The sequence below is a fragment of the Patagioenas fasciata genome, chromosome 9 (genome assembly GCF_037038585.1).
Source record: "Patagioenas fasciata isolate bPatFas1 chromosome 9, bPatFas1.hap1, whole genome shotgun sequence".
NCBI lineage: Eukaryota > Metazoa > Chordata > Aves > Columbiformes > Columbidae > Patagioenas > Patagioenas fasciata.
Genome location: NC_092528.1, coordinates 15,442,373 through 15,464,028, shown reverse-complemented (window position 1 = coordinate 15,464,028; position 21,656 = coordinate 15,442,373). Strand labels below are relative to the sequence as shown.

Below are 21,656 nucleotides of genomic sequence, written 5' to 3'. Positions count from 1 at the left end.
AAAGGGTGAAATACTAAAGGAATAAGGAAATTGAAACATGAATTTGTTAGTTAAAATGTGTTTGCGACCTGTCAACATTTATTGTAAGAAAGAGAAAACAGAGTAGTCTCTGAATTTTCTTCTCAGTTGCATGGAAGTATTCTACTTTCTATCATCAGTTCTTGTCCGATGAAGTGTAAGTCTTGGGTGTGAAACTTAGAAAGGAACTCAGTCACTTGATGTGAAAAATGCTGAATTTTATCTGAACTCAAATCTGTAATTCAACTAAGTACTATATAAAAATGACAAAATCTTTACCTCACATTTGATCCAGATGTATGGAAATGGTCTGTGAATCTGACACACCTCACTTAGTTTTCAAGAGTTTAGTTTTCAGTAAGATCAGATTAATAAAGTTTTTCTTATATACAACTTTCCCTATATTTCTTGATATACATTACAAACTTATTCTAAGGTACAGTAAATTAAAATAGATGGTTTTATATATAAAAGCAATAATGTAGCTCTTTTTTTATCTGAAGCTATAGAGCTTCAGATTAGGAGGCAAGTTGTAACTGTCTTTTGGATGGTGTGTTTTTTGTTTTTGCTTATATTTAAAGCATACACATATCTCCATGGAAAGAAACCAGTTTGATGCATGTTGAAATTGGTTTTACTTAAGCAAAAATGAAATACAATTACATTATTTAATAATAGATGTGTGAATTGAATTAACGGAAAGCCACGTAAACAGGTTACTCATTACTCTGGCTTTAACAAGTTACCATGTGTCAGCTGAGCATCTGTGTGAGCTCCTAACCCTTGGCATATGGGCAGGCATTTGACTTAACCCTCCTCTACTGGGGTCTAAACTAAATCGCATCACATTGCCTCACGTGTGCCGCAGTTGGAGTGTTCACGCAGTCCTGCTGCTCTGCTGACGTGCAGTAACGTGTGTGTGTGACATTCCACTCTTCAGTCAGCCTTGCTGCTGGGGGAATTTGGTGACAACTGCTCCAGTTAATGGGGTTTTCATTTTCCTGCATGCAATTTGCCTGGAAAGACCCTACTGTAGGCAGTATTGAGTCTAGTACTCAGCTGTGAACATTTCCCTGGGGTTCTGGGTATAAAAGCTAACCTTGCAGAAAATGGCCTTTTGATAAACAATAGCAGCAGCACAAGTGTGAACAGTGTGAAGAGTTCAGTGAAGTGTTAATTTCAATGAGTTTTTTAAAATATGACCTTATAAGGCAAAAAAGTCAAGCATTCAGATGAAATCCAAACCATTCTGGTGAATACTGTTAGTCTATATAAGAAAAAGTATTTTTATAAATATAACAGAAACCAATCTCCTAGTCTGCCTTTCATGATTGTTATAGGTGCCTTGTCTCGTATATAAGTAAATATAAACATTAGACTATTTACTTTTTAATATATTATATTTTAAGCTAGCATGTAAATAATTTTCACTCTTTAGAGTTGGCTTTAATCAGTAAATTATCAAAAAATTTTTATCCACTGCTACTTCTAGCGAGTAACAGTAGGAAATTATTTTTCTAATCTATCTTTGGAGATTCATCTACTCAAATTTATAATGCTTGGTGAAATATATTTTGTTGATTTATTTTTAATATTTATCTTCAAATATTATTTTTGTGTCCATTTCACAGTCAAGATATTTGCATTCAGTTGATCACATGGTTGTTTGCATGGTGAGATTTTGGACAAACTGCTTAACCTGATCTGTAAAATAAGGAAGTTTAATGCATAATTTAAAGTAAAATGTGAGGCACATTTTAATAACACTTGTAGAATGCTTTGAGATCTTCAGCTAGTAGTGTCACATACTGCTCAGTGCATTTAGAAATAGGGTAGCCACTCATAAGTCTTTTAAGTTGAACCAGTCACTATAGACAAATCCTAGCTGACCTTGCCATCCGATCTACCACAGCTCCCCTTATCGCAGTCTCAGCTATGTAATTTGTATTCCACCGCACTTAACTGCTTTTGTGAAGTGTGATATCAGAGGTTCTGGTGGTCTGTGTTTGTGCCCAAAATAGTTCGCTGCCAGCTTTGCAGCGTTGTGGACATGCTGATAAATAAGCATAAAGCAAGGAAATTGCAATCCAGGAAATCTATTAGATTAGTCTTGTCATCCTTCACTGGACTTTTGCCATTATTTTGGACAGTAAGCAGAGTCCTTGAAGCCATGACAGAAGGTCACACTCTAAGCTAATGTCACATCTCCTTAAAAAGCTGTATGCAAGTGGTTTCCTAAGTGTAGGTGTGCTTCTGCTAGCTGACTATGTCATAATCCTTTAATGCAGGGGTGTCAAACTGATTTTCACCAGTGCCACATCAGCCTTGCGGTTGCCTGCGAAAGGCCGAATGTAATTTTAGGACTGTATAAATACAGGAATAGTTACATTTATACAGTCCTAAAATTACATTCGGCCCTTTGCAGGCAACCATGAGGCTGTTGTGGCCCCTGGTGAAAATGAGTTTGACACCCTTGCTGTTAACGGGTTTTGGTCCAGTCAAGCTATTAAGTTGGGTAAGTGTTTAGTAACAGTGAAATTCAGAAATTGCCATTTGTTATAGAGGAAATGTAATGGAACATGTGTTTGGGGATTTTTGTATGCTAAGTGAAGCAAACCAACTGGTTTGCTCTGTTCACAAATATATTTTCACTGTCAGTCCTGCAAAATTGAACTCCAGCTTGAAAGCCAAGCTGTGTGTTAGTTCTTTCCAAAGTTTCAGCAATAATTTTCTGACACCCAAATTTTGCTCTCTGTTATATCTGTGTAACCCTGTCACAGTCAATCTGCCTTTGATAGCATTGCAGAAATGTTACTGAGACTAAAACTTGACCAGCAGCACATTTACCTTTATCATGTAATGGTGATTATGTCTGAGAAGAAAGTTTTATGTTTGGCTTTCAGAGACCAGAACAAGTTTTCAGTGTTGGTGGTGAAGGAAGAAAGCATATCTATTTTTAAACTGAATGTGACTGTAATATCAATTTGAAGAAGAAAAAATGCAATGAGAAGCTTTAAAGTCACTTATCTCCACCAACAAACATTTTTTTTATGTTTCTGTTTCATGTGAGTTTTTGAAAAATCGAGTATTTGAAAGTTTTTGAACTGATTCTCAGTGAAATCTATACATTGAAAAGCACTATCTGACCAAGGCTTCTGTTACAAAGCACAGTAAGCATGCTGACCTATATAGAATTTGGGAGTTGTACCACTTATAAATAGTGCTATTTGTGGGCAAAATAGCAGTTTTGTTATTGCAGCTGTATTTTTGTATCCCCAGATGCTATGTTGCCTAGCAGTATCATCAGAGAATAATCTCAAATGTTCTGTACAAGTATCGTGTGGTACTGATGGTGTGTTTCTCACTTCTTGTTTTCTACTTATGTCTGATAATCATCCTAAGGCAAACTAGGAAAGGATTCCTGACCCATTTTTTCAAATTCTGTAGAACAATATTGGTGTCAGCAGGGCCCTGAGGGCATTGATAGACCCTAATGATGCTGACCATTAGGGTCAAGGAAAAGGGAATTGTCTATTTGTAAAACAAAAGCACGCCTCTACTATTTCAACATGTAAAGGTGAATTTTAACAAGTGCATCATCACAACATCTTGTAATGCTGCTTCATTTTTTGGCTCTCTAAAATGAGTGGAATGCAACTTCCATGAATGAGTGGAAGGATTGAGTTCTCTTAGATTTGCTAGATGAATGATGACTATTTGAAATTGTGACAAACAGTGCCATAAGAAAGGTAAATTGGTTTGTATAGGCAAACTGAATTTACTACTTTATGCTTAGATCAAAAATGCACTTAGGCATGGTGGTGATTAGTATAAGCCCCTGTGGTGGTCTTCACAGTCTTCAGTGTTAACTGTACCATATGATACGTGGGCAGTGTGAGTGTTATCGACATGAAATAATCTTTGGATAAAATTCAGACATAAACAATTTTAGGAGAAAGGACTAGAATTCAAGTCTCCCTTTGTCCTTCGGGTGAGTACTGTAATAAAAATGTTGTGTTTTGGTTTTTTTCTTTCTCTTTTCCCACTAGCTTCCTTTCTTTAAATTATTATGTCTACAAAGTTCAATGGCCACAAAAAAGAGAAAAGGTTGAACATACCGAGCACTCCTGTTTAGCTTGCTAGATAACATTTTATCCTGTGATATGAGAGATGAGGTCAAACAGAAAATTATAAACTGTGGTTCAATATGCTCTGATAGCAGCTGTATTGTTTCTGGAAACTGAAATCAGGTTTTCATTATGTTACTACATGACATGAACTGAAAATGTGGTTCAGGCACACCCAATACCACTGCTTTGCTCCTGAAGGACTGATGCTATCTCGTTTTCTTCCATCTGTATATATTCCAGTTTCCCATTTTCCAAATAATGAATAACTGATTGTACTGTACACCAGGAATGGCATGGAGAAATGACATCACCTTATTCTGCCCCCCGTTTTTGTTTTCCTATCCATTTTGACTTATCAATGCCCCTAGTACCAGGGCTATACACTGTGCAGGGAAGCTATAGGCAATTATAGTCTTTGAGAACTCCATTGCTTTGCAAAATGTTGAAGCTGGCTACTGACCCCAAAAGCTTTTGGTGTGGGAAGGTGTTGAGAGAGTAAAAGAGAACAGATGGAAACTGATAGACATCTCACTGCTGTCTCATTTCCTTGGGAAAACAGGCTAAAAAGAAGTTGAAAACTTGTAGACTGATGCTTCATTGTGAGTGCCCAGCCCCCTTGGGCAGTCATTTTCATCCACGAAACCTTTAGGTGGACTCAAAGACCTCTACTTTTGTGAGCTGGAACTTTACTGAAGGGAACTATTACTGTATTTCTGTTGTAAAATGATAATATGTTGTTTCAACCATAGGTGAATTTATATTGGAATACATATATTCACTGTGTGGAATACAGAGAAATACCTTTGAGCCAGTTGTGTTTGTGTGTGTAATAGCATCGTGTGTGTACCAAGGGTTTGTTACAATTTGTAGTTCAGTCTTATGCCTTCCATTAGCATAATATACAATAGGATAAAGTTCTGACTTTGTGACATCTTAGCTTCAGTCTTCTTTATTTTGGCAGTCCACTATGGACCAGCTTGCTGACCTCAGTCTGCTGTGTGGAGAAGGAAGGTGCTGTTCAGAAGTGAGGCTTGTGAAGGAAGCAAATCAGCTTATGCAGTCTAGAAAATCTGCAATCTACTGATGTTTGAGTAGTGGTAATCTGAATGCCATGAAGACCTTGACACAGTGATGACATCAATCATCTCTTATTTTGACTTTATTCCTTATTTTTTGTCCTTAACTTTCTTGATACAAGAGAAACAGGAGGATATGTACTTTGTGCTCCTAGGCTTAAGTAGGTGAAGCTACCAGGGTGGAATGAGCTGTAGTATGTTTACCACATGTACTGCCAATGAAATCATGCAGGCACTACTCAGACTACCAAACATGTGCGCACAAACTTGAAAATGCACTCTCTGCAATCTATAAATGACTACTCACATCGTATTATGATTTATTAGAATTTAAAATTGTTTTTGTAATATTACTGTAAACAGCTTAACCCTGAATTCTTCAACTTAAAATGCTCTGATATAATTATGTTTCAACTAGCTTTACAAAACCAACAAGGTTAAACTGAACAAAATTACCATTTTATATAAAGAGCTGTAATGTTTTTCTCCAGACCTTAGACAAAGGGGATAAACATGTTTCTGAAATTATTCTCCTACCTAGAAGTTAAAAATAGAACTTAAAACTCACTCTAGTTCTGTTGCTGTTATGGGAATTGGAGAAGGAATTAACTGAAGTGCTATGACCCAAGTTAAGCAGAGTGTTATATTTAGATATTTGGACAATTTTTTCTAGCCTTAAAACCTAGAGATATCAGAAAGTTGTATGCAACTTCTGTAGAATGAAAATAAATAGCCATGTTTTATTTTTCTGGTTTTTGGAAATTAGATGAGATAATTAGAAATTACAGTAAAATATGTGACATTCCAGTGAGAATAATGATTTTTTTCAGTGGTTTGCCTAAGGGCTTTTGATACCAAAATAGTAACAAGATTGAAAGTACAAAGAAGGTTGATTTAATATTCCTTTAGGGAACTGTCCTGAAGAATATGTAACAATCTGTTTCAGACAAGCAAATGTGAACCCAAAGACATTTTCTAAATACCACATTCTTCCAAGCGTTCACATATAATTGCATGACTACCAGTGACAATTGCATGCAATTGTTAAAGGAAATAATTCTGGCTGCATCTTTGAACAGATGGGTAAAAATGTGTGTATCATGGCCAGAATAAATTGGCTTACTTTGAAGAGGTCAGCAGATTACAGTAATCTTTGCTAGCCAAAACAGACCATTAGACATTTGGAACTATACCCAATACATTTTTTTTTAATCTGATCTTTTAGAATATTTAGCTGACTTGTAGAGGCTATACTCCAGCCAATGGCATCTGTGTTGGATATGAGATTTTCCTGCTTTGAAGGTATGGTTTAGGGATCCTTGTTTCTAGCATAAACAACTAATTCTTCAAAAGATCCTGCATTTTAAAAAGTGAAACTTAAAAATTAAGAACAAGAATGGAAGTCCTCCATATGATTTTCTATGGAGTTTGTAGAATTAGTTGTGCTTGAAACTTCCATATGCAGAATGTAAGTAATATTTAGCAGCTGTTCTGGAAAGAGAATTCACTTGAAGTTCAGAGTGTTTCATGAAACTTTGGTTTGTTACTGTTCACTACAAACATTAGCTTGTACTACTTCTTTCTGCTTGACTAAATATTGTGCTAGCTCCAGTCTATGACACAAGAAGCTAGACTGCATCTTTGAAGTTCCTTTGAGGGGCAGGCTGTAAATGGATTCTAGGGTATTAGAAAAAACATTATATGTCGTATACTTCCTGCATCCATTTATAGTCTCTCTCTTTAAAATTAGAGACATTTAGATTTAAAAACTTACTTAAATTCTCTATCAACTTCAAAAGAAAAGTATAATCCTGCAGTGGTTCTCCTTATGTAGTTCTCCATACTGATATTACAAAGAGTCATAGACACTCAGGAGTTTACCTATATTAAGGATAGTGAAATCAAATTTAAGTTTGACAATTTGTGGAAGTATCTTTTTTTTTTTTTTTTTAAAAATGCATATAATCTGCATACAATATATATATTATACTAAAGCCATGCTTTTTATATTACTGTGCATTTATTCTCCCACGAGCTCCCAGAACAAAACAGCCAACTGATGCCACACACAAAAGGGCTGTAACCCAGGAGTCTAATCACTATGGTGGAACAATGCGGTTTGAGCACAAGTGAAGTATAGGAGCATGCTATAGGTAGTTCGACGTGAACTCCAGCTTGTTTGTGTATGTCATGGGCTGTGTGTGTGCCTCATTTTATCTTTCCTGCTGTCTGTTATTTTGTTTCCCACGTATATCTGTTAAAAACACGTGTGATAGGGATATTATGCTCCAGTGTGCTTTAACAGCTTCCAACCAACTATTTAATTCCATACAAATAAAGGTGCTAGCCAGAGATTAATGAATTTTCATCTTGTCAGTTGTTCCCATTTTCATGTTTTGTTTGTCTATACTTAGTATATCACCTTCTAGAGCAGGGGCCACCTCAGTAAGACAAGTTACATTTGTAGAATTCTAAAATGACTTTCAGCCCTTTGAAGGCAACTGCGAGGCTGGTGTGGCCGCTGGTGAAAATGAGTTTGACACGCCTGTTCTACAGTGATCAGATCATACATTCAATAATACTTGTATTGCAAATATACAAAGAAATGCTGTCAAGCTGTGTGTTTCTGTTCTTGCAAACTTCATTACAAATGCAGCAAAGGGACTGTCCATCTGTTACCAGTATAATGCAGTTTAGAATCTGGAGTAACTTTAGAAATTAAACATTTTTCTCCACTGAATATGTTTTTAATATTCCTTGTCATTAAAAAAACTTAAGGAAATATGTTTTTAATATATCAAAATGATAGCAGGCAAAAGCATTTGATTATTAGAGACTTAAAAAATGATAGCAGATTAAAGCTCTGGAGGTAGATGTTTTTCACCAGCCCGCCATCCCTTTGTTAATCAGTATAATGAGTGTTTGTTTCCAAACTATATTCTGATTTGTATTTAAATGCATTAAATTTAGATAGATGTGTATGAAAAATGAGCAATGGTGTTCTAAGTTGACAGTTCCTTTCAATTCAGTTTTATTTATTTGTCTAGGAGTAGAGCATTAATATGTATTAGCTTATTTTATCATATAGTAAGAATACTTTTTTGGTTTTTTTTTTAAGGTTTTTTGAATGATTCAGTTACTAAATGCATTGTGGCTCTGCGTTTGACTGTGATAGTGAAAGTCAGTACCTGCATGCCTGTGGGAAGCCATTCAGATAACTTCCAGTGTTCGGGGAAAGGAAAATGTATCACCAAAGCAGATGAGGTAAGGTGAATTTATCAAGACCTTCCTGTAGTGTGGAAATTCCATGAAAATATAAATGCAGGGTAAATCGTACTTGGTGTGTGCATACCTCATTGCTGTGTATTAGGCTGCAAAATATCACAGATGTTACTAAATTATAACAATGTACTTATTTGCTATTCCTAAAAATCAAGCACTTGAAAGTAAGAAAATGACTGATATGAGATGCAAAGATTTATACCCTGCCCTGGCAATAAAAACAATTATTCCAATTAGGCATAAGTTAATGCTTATTGCATCTTACTGTCACTATACAAGAATATTTATTTGTGAGCTGAGCACGGGCTGGGCATTTGGGACCCCAGTCTCCAGACCAGTGTGTTCCAGTCTGTGAAGTCTTCAACCGTTTTGTTTTAGGTCTGATTTAATCTAATACTTATTTCTCCACATCTCAAAAATTGCTTGCTTAGAGATCACTGATCAGTGCAATGGAATTGTCTGGGTGTAATTATGAGAAGAAACAGAGTGGAGTAATTTGGTAACGTTTGAAAGTTTTCCTGGATGGCTTTCTCCTTTACAGAATACTACGCTGAGAAATTATAACCGTGACAGCAATTCCACTGGCCACTGTGAATTTTTTGTGTGATTTATTAACATGAGAAAATAAGAACCAAATGTGTTAAATTTGCAGTCTGTATATGGCTTTCACAAAATCAGACTGGCCTTCTGTGAATGAGATCCTGTATTCTCTGTTACTATCTATACCTGTTGATTTTATTTCATGGATTAAAAGTCATTTACAGCACAAATCTGCACAGTTAATCTTTGGTTTAATTAATATTCATTTGGGAGATAAAAGCAATAGTAACTGTTGAGTAAATATTAACAGCTGTGAGCCTGCTGTGAGCACAGAAAATGTGGCATATTTAGGGAATTCACTGTTAGTTCATCTGGTATCATTTTCCGATTTAAATTCTCAATAAGCATGTTTGATAGAAAAATGATGTTTTGAATTGTAACTACAATAACCAAATTGCTACAGTAATCTATAGATGCTTGGCAGTGCTAGCATCTGGGAGAATTAGGCATCTATTTCTCAAAAATGAAATTTTAAAATGCTTGAGGTAATGGTGAACACAATTATCGCAAGATGTGTTTAGAAGTGTTACTCTACCATAATGGCTGGTTGGTATCCAAATAAATTATTCATTCAGATATAGTGTCCTATTTCGTAGTCCAGTTTAGTTTTCAGCCTTCCTATATTTAACAATTTTATTTTATAAGTTCAGCATATTGAATTTGATGTATGTAAATAATCTACTATATATAACAGCATGTCAAAATATCTTCTTTTTCCATTTTTTTCTCAAGTTGAGAGTTAAAACCTTTGATAAATAGTCTTATTTTCTAATTTTTCCCGCTGTCCATTTTTGACTCTAATTTCTTTTTCTAATTGCATGTCATATGTCACAAAATAAAAATAAATTACTTTATGCAGAAACATTAATGCTTTTTTATGTTAAGGAAAATGCCTTTAGTAATTATCCATGTTTCATAGATCTTTGAGACATGGCAAGTAAAATGAAATACTCTTTGAAAAGAAAGAAAAATTGGCTTCATCCCCACCTGTAATCTTGACAACGGAAGTTTCAGGTGTTAAAACTAGAACTGTTAGTGATAAATGATGCCCCCCTCACACACGTGTGGTGTGTTGCTTTTCCTGGAAAATGAATAGAAAAAATTATATTTTGCCACCTATTTGTTCTTTGAACCTAAGAGTTGTAAGAGGAAAAATTAGTCAGGTCGTGTTTTTGATGCAACATGCATTAGGCTGTAGTTGACCAGCACCCCTGTGGCTGAAGCTGTGGGACACAGAAATCACAATGAATTCTATTTTGGAACAGTTGTCTATCAATTCACGGTAGTCACAGAACTAGGTTTAGCAGGATAGTTAATCTCTCTTATCTTCAAATAAAATCTTAACTTCAGAAATGTAAATGCTTTAATTTTCACTGTCACAAACTGTTCCTGAATTTTCTTGAACTTGAACAAATGAGAAATGTCCCTCAGTGATCCTCTTGAGTGCCATCAAAACTATGCCAGGTAGCCTGCTGGGCTGGGGTAACTCATTAACACCTCAGGTACAGTGTTTCCAAATGTATATAATTTTTGTCCAGCTTCCTAATCCAGGGAAAATAAATATGTCATGTTGTCTGTCCATCCACAACGTTTTCTAAAATCCGTCAGTTTTCTTTAAACTTTAGCCTACTATTTGCATAATAGAACTTCAGCCAGGAATCTGATTTGGTCCCAACATAAGCAATATAGGTGAAAATAGAAGGTGCATATTTAATTAAGCAGGCTGGTTTTACCATTGTTTAACTCATCTCAGGTGAGATACGCCCAAAAATGTCTTTGTTATTTCCCTAATGATGGAGGAAATGACTGCCAAAATTACATGCTTGACATGTACCAACTGTTTTGTCAGTTTCCCACAGAATGTGTCTTCTGCATTTTTTTACAGAACTGAAATTTTAATTTCTTTAGGTTTACAACATGCCCTTTGTGATTTGCTGTTTGTTTTTATCTATAATTCATTCTGGTTTGCACAATTTAGTCTTGCAGGATGCAAAGCAACTTCTTAGAAGAAAGCTTACCCATGGTATTAGGCCTTTTATGTGAAGAGCTCTGCTGTCTGTAGTCATTACTTCCAGTGCCAAGAAGATTAATAATTGTCAATGTGTTTTTATGTACTTCATATTTTTATTCCAAATCTAGTTTAATGTAAAAGAATGTAGTAAGACCTCTGCTTAATGGGAAAGTGAAATGTAATTAACAGTCCGCAGTGATACAAGTGCAGTAGTGCACTGTTATCTTTGAAGTACATAAAGATATAAACAAATAAATTCTGGTCTAACCTGGAAGTCTTGGCCAGTTTTTACTCCTTCCTTACTGGTACATTACTTAGCTTCTACTCAGCTAGATGCTTTGTATAGAGTGTGGATATGAAATGGAGAGCTTTTCATGACAGAGTTTCATTTTCAATTACTGTTGCTTTTGAAAGGAACAGATTCACTGCTTTGAACAATTAAGTGAAGTGAGGTGATGCTGAGTCAAAGTGATGAACTTTGTATGAACTACTTTGCTGCCGTACTTGCCATTCCTCCACAATGGAAGCCAGAATGTGTCAGAAGGATAATACTTGTCTAGGTGTAATCACAATATAAACACCACTTTCACATTTATATATTCAGCTTTAGACCAGAATAAGTTGTCCTCAAACCAGTTAGCTGTGAATGGAAGAGAAAAATCTTGTTATTAACCCAAAGAGAGAGATTTGTTTGCTGTGAATTTCTGATTCTGTGTAGGATTTTGCAGTGAACTTTGGCCATCCATTGGATTTGAGATCCACAATTTTGCTTACATATGAGCATAAAATGATTTCTTTCACATATTGTTCTGTTCTGTAACTTCACCTCCCCTGTGTAAAATACGGAAGAGCTGACTGTGTAAATATGAAATTTTATTACTAAAGTTAGAACCCTTGAGTTTTACATAAAAATAACCAGTCTCTACCTGCACTGAGAAATAACATATTGAACTGCATGACAATGGTTTCCTTGTCTTCTATATGGGCTAGAAGCTTTGTGGTAGCTCCACTTGATTTTATTTGTAGAAAGGCTAATGAGAAAGAAGCCTCATGTATACTTAAAGGTGTGTTGTCCTGCATATGTACTTAGTTTTCTAAGTAAAACATAATCCTAAATACAAAACATGTAATTATTATACAGCAATGTTTTGCTCAAATATTACAGCAACTTACCATGAATTGTAATAAATACTGAAACTCTCAGCAAGAGAAAGAGCAGACATTAATTTTGTTCTGGTCATCTGAACAGCTTCTGTGCTATAGTTAAAAAAAAAAAAAGGAGCTTTTATGGCCTCTCTAGTCTGCAATTTAGAATCTGGTCAATATGTTATTGCTCTGCTTACTTAAAATAGGGAAAAAAGTACTATGTTCCAACTATATTTATAATATGCTTACAGACAATTAGAGTAGGTAATAGCATTTTTTCAAAGCTTTTATTTTATTGCTGTCCAAATTGATATATGATAGATTTGCACTCCCACAATCAATTAAAAATATATAGATGAACTGTCTATTGATAGCAGGTTGTTTCTGAATTCGTAGGTAGTGACTTTAATACTAGCATTATGGCAGTGTGTAGTTTCTTCTTGACTTAGTTTTCCTCAAATGTACTAGTACATGTCATCTATTCAGGAAAAAAATTAATAGTGTCCTTTGGGAAAAGTGAAGATGACATGCCTAATAAAAATGATGACACCTAATCTTCTCTGCAGAATAGCTTGTCTGTATCTCAGAACTGCTATCTGTCATTAGACAATTCAGTTTGAAGTGTTATATAGTTTTTCTGCTTTCAAACCCCATTCTGTTAACTACACTTTATGGCAAATTAATCCCCATATCATACCCTTAGAGATATATCAATATTATCTGAGCTTTTCTTAATATTGTTCAGGCAATGACTAATTGTTGCATTGCTTCAATGTATTAATACTTACGTTATAATAATCAGCTTCCATTACTTCGGAATTAGATTTTAATGCAGGCAGAGCCATGCTGTTTGTGTTTATGTGAACAGTACAGACATTCCCTTCCTCTCTGATGAATGGCTCAGGTAGTGACGCACTTTGCATCTTACTCGCAGATCTGGCATAAACCAACTATGAACCTGAGCCTACCTAACGCACATGGGACCTCTCTGTTCTGACAGAATTAACTTTGAAGCGATGTTATACTTCCTGACTCTCTTGCTTAGGGATGTCCTTAGCATCAGATAGACGTAGACAAGCCTGTTCTCATTTTTAGTGCATATGCAAGACCAGAAATACATTTAAACGAGATCAAGGTGCTGATCTCTTCATACAGGGTGCAGAATCTAGGTACAGTGCCTATATTTTCCCCCGTGTTTTGTTCATGTCCATTTTAAGAAAAAAAAAAAAAGTAGGATTTTTTTGTAGTTTGTTCATCCAGAACATGTGAGTTACTGAGACAGGCAGCAACCTTGATTTTGTATTAAGTCTAAACTCAGCACTTCGTTCCAGGAATGATAACAAACACTTTAAGTCAATAACACAATTTAGTGTCAGTAAGAGGACAGCTGTGAAGGATGCTGCAGGCAACATGTTTATGTGCACTCTTTACCTGGCTCCTCATCCTATATAAGCAAAAGTGTGCTGCATGGCTCGGATGATACAAGACATTGAGGACAACACTTACTTTGAACCACTGTTACCTTTAGGGATCAAAGTGATCCCTGTGCTGATGTGGTTTCCACCAATGCCATGTGTGAATGTGGAAATACTGTCTATTTAGTTAATTGTTTAGTTCTTAAATAAAAGTGATTATCTGTTTCGCTCTGTTACCCACTTCCCTGTGTAGCTTATATGAATTACCTTCAAAGTCAGTTACAGTGCTATGTGATTATAATAATTTTTGACTGTGTTTTGCTAGCCTGTCTTTCCTTTCTGTTGAACTACAGCCCTGTTTGGAAACCTGTCATTGCTAATGTGTCAGATATTCAGAGCTCTTTTGTGACGATGCTTGGGCAAAGATCAGAATATGTACAGACTGTACACTCAGCAGGGGCTTCTGGCACTCCAGATAAATAACATACCTATAATTTTGAGTTTTGGAGATGTATAGTATCAACCCTTGTTTAAATGCTACCAGTGTAATATTTTTAAGGAAGAATGAAATCCGGGTTTTACTTTATTATTATGAAGATGATTATTTTATTTTCTACTAAGGTCACAGCTGTTTATTCATATGAAGCAAACACAAGTAAAAAATAGATGATAATATACTAATCCAGTCTCTTTGTTTCTAGTTCAATGCACATTCTGGACTTTGCATTACAATGTTTGTCCATGGGACAGCTGCATTTCAGCCCTAATGAACAGGCTTTGAAATGTATGAGAGTGAGTGGTGTTGCCATCTAGTGTTTGAAGAACAAAGAAAATAAGATATTTAATCTAAATGAGAAAGCTTTCCTTGCTTCCATTCTTTGAGACTTTCTTGGCAATCTTAGCTACCTGCATTTTTAAGAAAATCTAAACTTAATTATTTTATTACTAACAAAACTGTGCCATGTCACATCTGCTGTAGATTTTTAAGATTTTTAACAGGTATAGTGTTCTTGATCTTTTATTAAGCAGCAAGGTTTGGAGAAACTATAACAAGTACATTCAGAACACCTATTCTGAAGGAATTGAAGGGATGTGTCACTACTTAAATACCACTTAAATGAAGATTCTGGGACCCCAGTCCTGACCTTCACATAAATAGTGCATCTTTATAGTAGGATTGGGTTGTGGTAAATCTGCACATGATTTATTCTAACAATTACTCCTGTCTATAAATGTAATTTCTGGAATGGGAGAAAAAATTATAGTGATTTAGGCATCATAGATCTGATCCCAGCCTCCTTATCTAGGTAAAATTCCCTGACATAATTCAAAATTGCAGCTGAATAATTGTTGCAGGTGCAGTATTTCACAGGAGTAACTTAATGCAGTTTTATTTGTGGCAACTACTGTTGTTATAAACGGGAAAACAACAAAAACATCATTGTTCAGCAGAGAATGCAGTGAGAACATAATCTTTAAAAACTGATTGTGAACTACAATGCTGTTTCTTTTTAGGCAACTTTTTTCTGTGAGTGCGAGGATGAGTTTCGGGGTTCCCAGTGTGAAGAATTTGATGCTTGTCAGAGCCAGCCCTGTCAGAACAACGCAACCTGCACCGATGTAGTGCAGAAACACGACGGGAACAATTTCACCTGCAGCTGCCTGACTGGTATGTTTGTATTATGCTTTGAATAATGCATTTTTGTTTTAACATTCAGTGCCTACTTTTTTTTTTTGTAGAGCAGTGAACTGTGCACCTTCAGATACTAGGAAAGAAGAAAAATACAACTACAGCGGAAGGGCAGTTTTTATAAGGCTGTGGGAGATTCGTCATCTGTGGACAATGCCATTGAAAGTCCACATCTGAACCATAATCTAATGAGTGAATTATTCATAACTGATAGAACTTCACCTACTAAAAAGAGATGACCAAAATTTAGTTTACGTCAGATTTTTCTTAATCTGGTTTTTCTTTTCAATATAGATTTTAAGTATACATTATAACTAAACTTTCAATAAAAACAACTTCATTGTAACTTGTCAACTCTTTTCTTCAGTTGCACCAATCAAATGGAAGAAAATTCTCTCTACACTATGCAGCTGTTAGATTGTTCCTCAGAATTAACTTAAATTTTGAAAACTTTAAAAAAATTCGTAAACTAAACTGAGTAATTTGTGGGTTTGAGTAATGAACAAGTGCTTGAGTTCTCCGAAGTTATTTTAAGAATATTTGCTTTAAAAATTTGATCAAATTAATATAGCCATCTTGACTGAAATTAAAATTAAACTGGATACGATGGTCATATGCTGGAGGGTAAATTAAAGATACATGCTGATAGAAAAAACCTCGCTAAGTGGCTATTATAGAAAACCCTGCTATCTGAACTTTACATTTCAAAACCAAACTCAATTATCATAATACAATGGTTACATCAGTATCTATTTTATAAAATTATTTAAAAATAAAAGTTGGCTAAGATTAGGATCAGAAGCAGATAATTTATTTTGCTTTCTACAAACATTTGACTATGCACTTTCATTTCTCTAACACTGATCAGTTGACATTAGAGAGAAATGGAACTTATCTGAACCAGAAAAAAAGAAGGGGGGGAAAAAAAAAAAGAGATGATGCTTCCAGAATATAAAAGCTTTATCATAAAAAGCAGATGGAGAAATGAATGATTTTGTCAGGTTTCTGGTGATGGTGTCTAAATGGGTATTGACTGGCTAGGTGGGTACATGTGTACGTTAAATATAATATATATAAAAGGTACATGTAGCAGTACTTCCTTTATTCTGCCCCGAAGCAGGATCATGGAGTGGGTGTTCTGATATTCCCGTAAGATGGGAATATTCTTATTCTTTACTCTCATGCAGGTCAGCAGAAGGAACTAGAGAAACTTCTAGCTGTGACGGATTATGTGTAGGTACCAACCTGGAAAATGACTGAGCTAGAAACAAGTGGCTGGAAGTGATACTTCAATGTGGCTGCCATGTACTGTCCTCTGAACTGTTCTGTGAACTTTGCAGTTCGGGAAATCAGAAATTGCAAATTATTAAGGTTCCTTCGTTGTCTCCGAAGGCCAAGACATTTCCTTTCACCTAATCTTCTTCCTCTGGCACTTCCAGTTTTTCTTGCTTTGCCTAAAGTCATTATGGCAAAAGTGCAGCAAGAAAGGGATTTATATTTGTATTTTTATATAATGACCTGGATTTATACTGCTCTGAAAATAAGACGTGAAGGTATGCTCTATTGTTTCATAAATATGCCAAAGGATCAACTGTCACTTTAACAAAAAATGTAAATAGAGTTGAATAATGATTTAGGTATGAGAAGAGAAAAATCAGAGAGGGACAAACTTCAAATGGTGAACAATTTTACAGTTTCTGTCATGTTGGATATGTCTGATTCAGAATTGTTTTGGATTTTGACAAGTAGTTTCCAATTATAAAAGAAAAAAAAAGTATTTGTTTGTTTTGGTTTTGTTTGCTTTTATTGATATACCTGTCATGGAAATTGTTCTACATCAAGTACATTAGGCTAAATTTCTTTTTTTTCAAATTCCCTACCTCAGAAGAAATACAACAATGATTCTAAATTTATTTTTTTTTTTCATTTTTGTAATGATATAAAATCTTAGTTTGTTTTTTGGTTCATATGACTCAGATATTTTAAAAATACATATTTTTAAATGCCTCCTCTGAGTAAAAAATGTAGTTGCTATTAGGGGCAGGCATTTCAATTGCCTGCTTCAGAAAGTGTTAGAACAATTGTAGAAAAAAAATTCTATTGTGACGTGCCAGGAAACAATGGCTAAGATCATACTGATTTCTTGAAGAAAATGTATTTCTCTTACATATTTAGAAATACAATATATTTCCATTGATGTCTTTACTCCCTTTATCTTCGGATTTTAGCCTTTCAATTTATAAATTCTTTATCTAAAATTTAATTTATGCCTTGTTTTTATTTTCATAGTTGTTTCTTGTCATTGTCTCTAGAACAATTGTTAGTTCCTATTGGTGAAAAAAATAACGTCAAAAAATCGAAATATTTCCTTCTACAAAACCCCTCCTACTTCTCATGGTATAAAACAGAGCTTACAATAGAGGGAATGAAATTATTTGGTTTCCATATGTGAAGGCTTCCCTTCTGAATGACAGTGTGATCAAGTCCATCTGTAAATTCTCAGTAAGCTAGATATAGTTACCTTCATTTATTGCATTCTGGAACTTGCAAGATTGTGCTCTACAGCCTCCATGCATTATGTTTAGTTTTGTTTTTAAGTTTTGTTTGGTTTTGTGTTTGTTTTTTTTTTTTTTCTAAATAATTTGTCTTAATTTTTTGAATAGCAAATATGTAACGTTATTCAGATGGCTTAATCACTGTTATCTTCAGTGGTTTATGTTTCTACCCATCATTTTTTCCCCCAAAATTTGTACCCACACATCAAAAATTGTCAGGAAAACTAGCTGTTTTCATATAATTATAAATTTCTAAAAAATATTTATTACATACAGAAAAATATTAAAGAAAATGGTAAATAAAACTTTAAGTATCATAAATGTCTCCATATGCAAGTTTCGGAAACATTTCTACATGAACAGGATCATGTTTCCTGAATCTTGATAGGCACATGTTATGAAGATAAATATCAGCACAAAAGGAATAGGGGTAATGATTCTTAACATCTATCTCACCAGAAAACCCTCCACCATGGTAACTGCTGAGCATGTCTTAATTTGTAGCAGTCGTGACATATTTTCTATGAAATTCCCCAGTCATATTCAATTTCAGATGGACAAAACATGCCCTATAGATAATAATATGGGACATATTTATTTTCATAAAGCTGACATAAATATTTTGCGTTTTCCCATAAACTATAATGACAATTTGCAGGAAGTCAGGTTCTTGTATAACAGCAAGCTTTAGAGCAACACAAACATTTCTGCCTTTCTGTGCCAACGACCTTTTGGTTACCTGTTGAATTCCAGGGTAATTTTTAGCTTTCACAAACTTGGTAACAGTTTGAAGACAGAAAAATGTTTAAATGAGTTATGCAGATTCAATACTGTGTAATGATTCATAAAAATAATCAGCTGAATGTGACAACTTGAAAAAATATGAAACCTACAGAACAAAAAATCAGTTAATATAGCCTTCTACAATACTTGATTGTTTTTGTAAATTTTATGTTAATTTGAGCCCTATAAGAATTACAGAAAATCACTAGTTATCCAGAGGGAGGCTGATGCTCCTCCAAGTGCTTCAGTCTGGTCCAGAGGAGTTGCCTCATGAGACCACAGTTCTGGTTTACATCCTCATTATTTTTTCCAGTATAGGTGATTTATGGGCATTAATCCAGATACAACAGAGTTTCCAGGTTTTGCACTGCAGAAAATAGGATCATAATTTAGCTTTCTATGGCATATAAAAGCAGTAAGGTACACAGAGAGGAAACTCTGATAGATCCTTTTCAGTAGTAGTGCTCTGGCAATTCCAAATATAACAGTCTGTGGTGAGAGATATTCTGTGGTGACCTCAATAGATTTGAACAGGTATAAGGGCTAGCCTGTCCAAAAGAGTTATAAATGTTAATTTTGATTGCACTAAAAATAATTATTTAATCAAAATAAGACTTTTTTTTTTTTTTCTTTTCTCCCCTGCATAAGCAAAAGTCCAGGCAAGTCCTTTATATTACCGTGAGTTTTTTGTATTAGATACCTGTTCATAGCAGTGTATTGAAAGTGTCACCTAGTCATAGCTTACTGTTCTTTAGCCCCAGCCATTGTGTTAAACATGCTTGTTCTGGAAGATATTTACAATTTTATGTAGAGTTCCTTTTTGAAAAATAAAATGCCTCTGTGTAGTGTGTAGTTTCTTCTTGAGCTGTGCATCTAAGATAGTTTATTGGAGGGAAATAAAAGTTAGAAGGGAATGTGCGATATTTGTTAAGGCATTTAAGTTTGGAATATTTAATCATTTAGATTGTATTTCATAAATTTGTTAATTTCTTGGGGATGTGATGCAGACATCAGACATATGGAACAAAGCAAACCTATGGTCAAATAGTATAGTACACACTGTAGCTTGGGAACTTGTAGGAGCTTATTTGGAAGAGTTTGCAAGTGTGCTGAGCAGTTCTTCACAGCTCCCACTTAAAATAAACACTTTTTTTGAAGCCCAACAGTAGGGGCAAATGATAGTCATTCAGCATGTGCACAAATAATTCATAATGTCAAGTCTTTTTTAAAGTCTTGATAAAGATTATTGACTGGAGAGTCAAGATGTGTTTGAAAACCACAACAGCTTCTTTTTTTAGTTATGTGGGTGCTGATGAGGATCCAGCACCAACATCCATTATCCCAGTGCTGTCAGAATATTACTGCTGGTAAAATACAATTGATATAATCTCTAGATTTCCACCACTTATTTATGTTTCTCCAGTGAAGTACAAGTTCTAATTAAAAATCTCATTTTATAAGAAAATAGACAACTCTCCTGGCTTCTATTTCTTTCTTCATCTTTTAATTTGATTCAAGAAAACTAATGGTACTCTTTCAGTGACCTAGTAACACGTTTAATGCCAAAACCTCATTTTCACTATATTTTCTGAATGGTGTGTGTTGTTTTATAGGCTACACTGGAGAGCTGTGCCAGTCAGAGGTTGATCATTGCATCCAGCAGCCGTGCCAAAACGGAGGTACCTGCTCCTCCAGCATCAATGGATTCAGTTGTCAGTGCCCGGAAGGTAAACAGCAAAGACCTACCTAGTACCTCATACAAATTGGTGTTTGGGGGTTATATTTAGTCTAGATTTTCAGTTATATTTGTATATATATTTAAATATTTTAAAAATTGTGCCTTATGCCATAATTGTAAGCAGAAAAACCCCACCAGATGAGAAATCTTTGTATAATCATCAATAGTGTGGGTAGGAGCTTAGTGTTTCGGTGTCTATGTGGTGCAGAAATGTTCTCTTGTTCTCTGGCAGCTCTGCAGTAGAAATCAGGCTCCAGCACTGTGAGAAAGGGTGTGGTATGATTTTTGTCTCATCCAGTAAATGTGTGAGAAAAGATGCCTCCCTTTTGTAGTATTTGCATATTTCTGCATCTGTGTGTAAGATCAGTAATTCAAAACTAAAGGAATTATTTCAGTCTCCCAAATTTTTAAATCACTCTCTTTTCTATTTGGACTTATTTCTTACTCTACATGGAAGCCCTTCAGTGATTCTTATTGGTGACCACTGTAAATGTAACTATGTGAAACGAGGACACCACAATACTAACGTGTATGCTTTCATAACAATTTTCTGACTGGAATGGCAGATGCCTAAATTGCTCATAAAAAATTATCAGGAGTGAAAGCTCTCAATTATGGAGCCTTCTATTAGTTATTTATAATTAAGATTAGAACATTGAACTAATTATATTTCTGCTCTTACTTGACCTATCGATTTTGTTTTTATTCTGCCATCATCTTATGCTTGCTCTAAGGGTACACGTCTTTGATAACTGTTCTGGTAACATATACTTGCTTAATAATGAAGATTATTTTAAATTTCTTTAGACTGATTCCTTGTTTTGTTAGAGTGTTACACTTTAATGAGTGACCAATTTAACAACAGTGTTGAAACACAGACACTGACATTTTGACAGCAGTGCAGATCTTACATTTGGAAGAATTTTGAAAATTGTTTGCTTTGTAACTAGTAGCAGAATTCAGTGAGAAAATTATTAGACGTTAGACTTGGTCAATAATTTATGTGCATTTTTCTTAGGTAATCTGCTCAAGGATCTTTAAGAATGCTTTGCAGTAAATGATCTTTCCAATAATAAATGCTTGGAAAAAAACCAGTTACTGAGATTTTTGGCTGTCTTAGAACTGCCATATTTGTTTCTGTGTAGGGCATGCCTTAATTGCTTGCTCCTGATTACCTATTAGTAAATATGCTGACCATCTCTCAGCTTCTCT

At 34.9% G+C, this 21,656-nt stretch overlaps 2 protein-coding genes across 4 annotated transcripts in view; one reads left to right on the top strand and one right to left on the bottom strand.

The window, feature by feature from the left end:
* RASA2 (RAS p21 protein activator 2) overlaps positions 1-21,656 on the bottom strand; it is a 423,219-nt gene that overhangs the window by 296,060 nt on the left and 105,503 nt on the right. The window lies entirely within an intron of this gene.
* Positions 1-21,656, top strand: part of DNER (delta/notch like EGF repeat containing) — a 113,921-nt gene that overhangs the window by 54,885 nt on the left and 37,380 nt on the right. For all 3 annotated transcript variants that reach the window (XM_071812504.1, XM_065845098.2, XM_065845097.2), the window contains exons 5-7: positions 8,343-8,488; positions 15,194-15,347; positions 20,320-20,433. In XM_071812504.1, the coding sequence (XP_071668605.1) occupies positions 8,343-8,488; positions 15,194-15,347; positions 20,320-20,433 (414 nt within the window). The remainder of the gene's footprint in view (positions 1-8,342; positions 8,489-15,193; positions 15,348-20,319; positions 20,434-21,656) is intronic.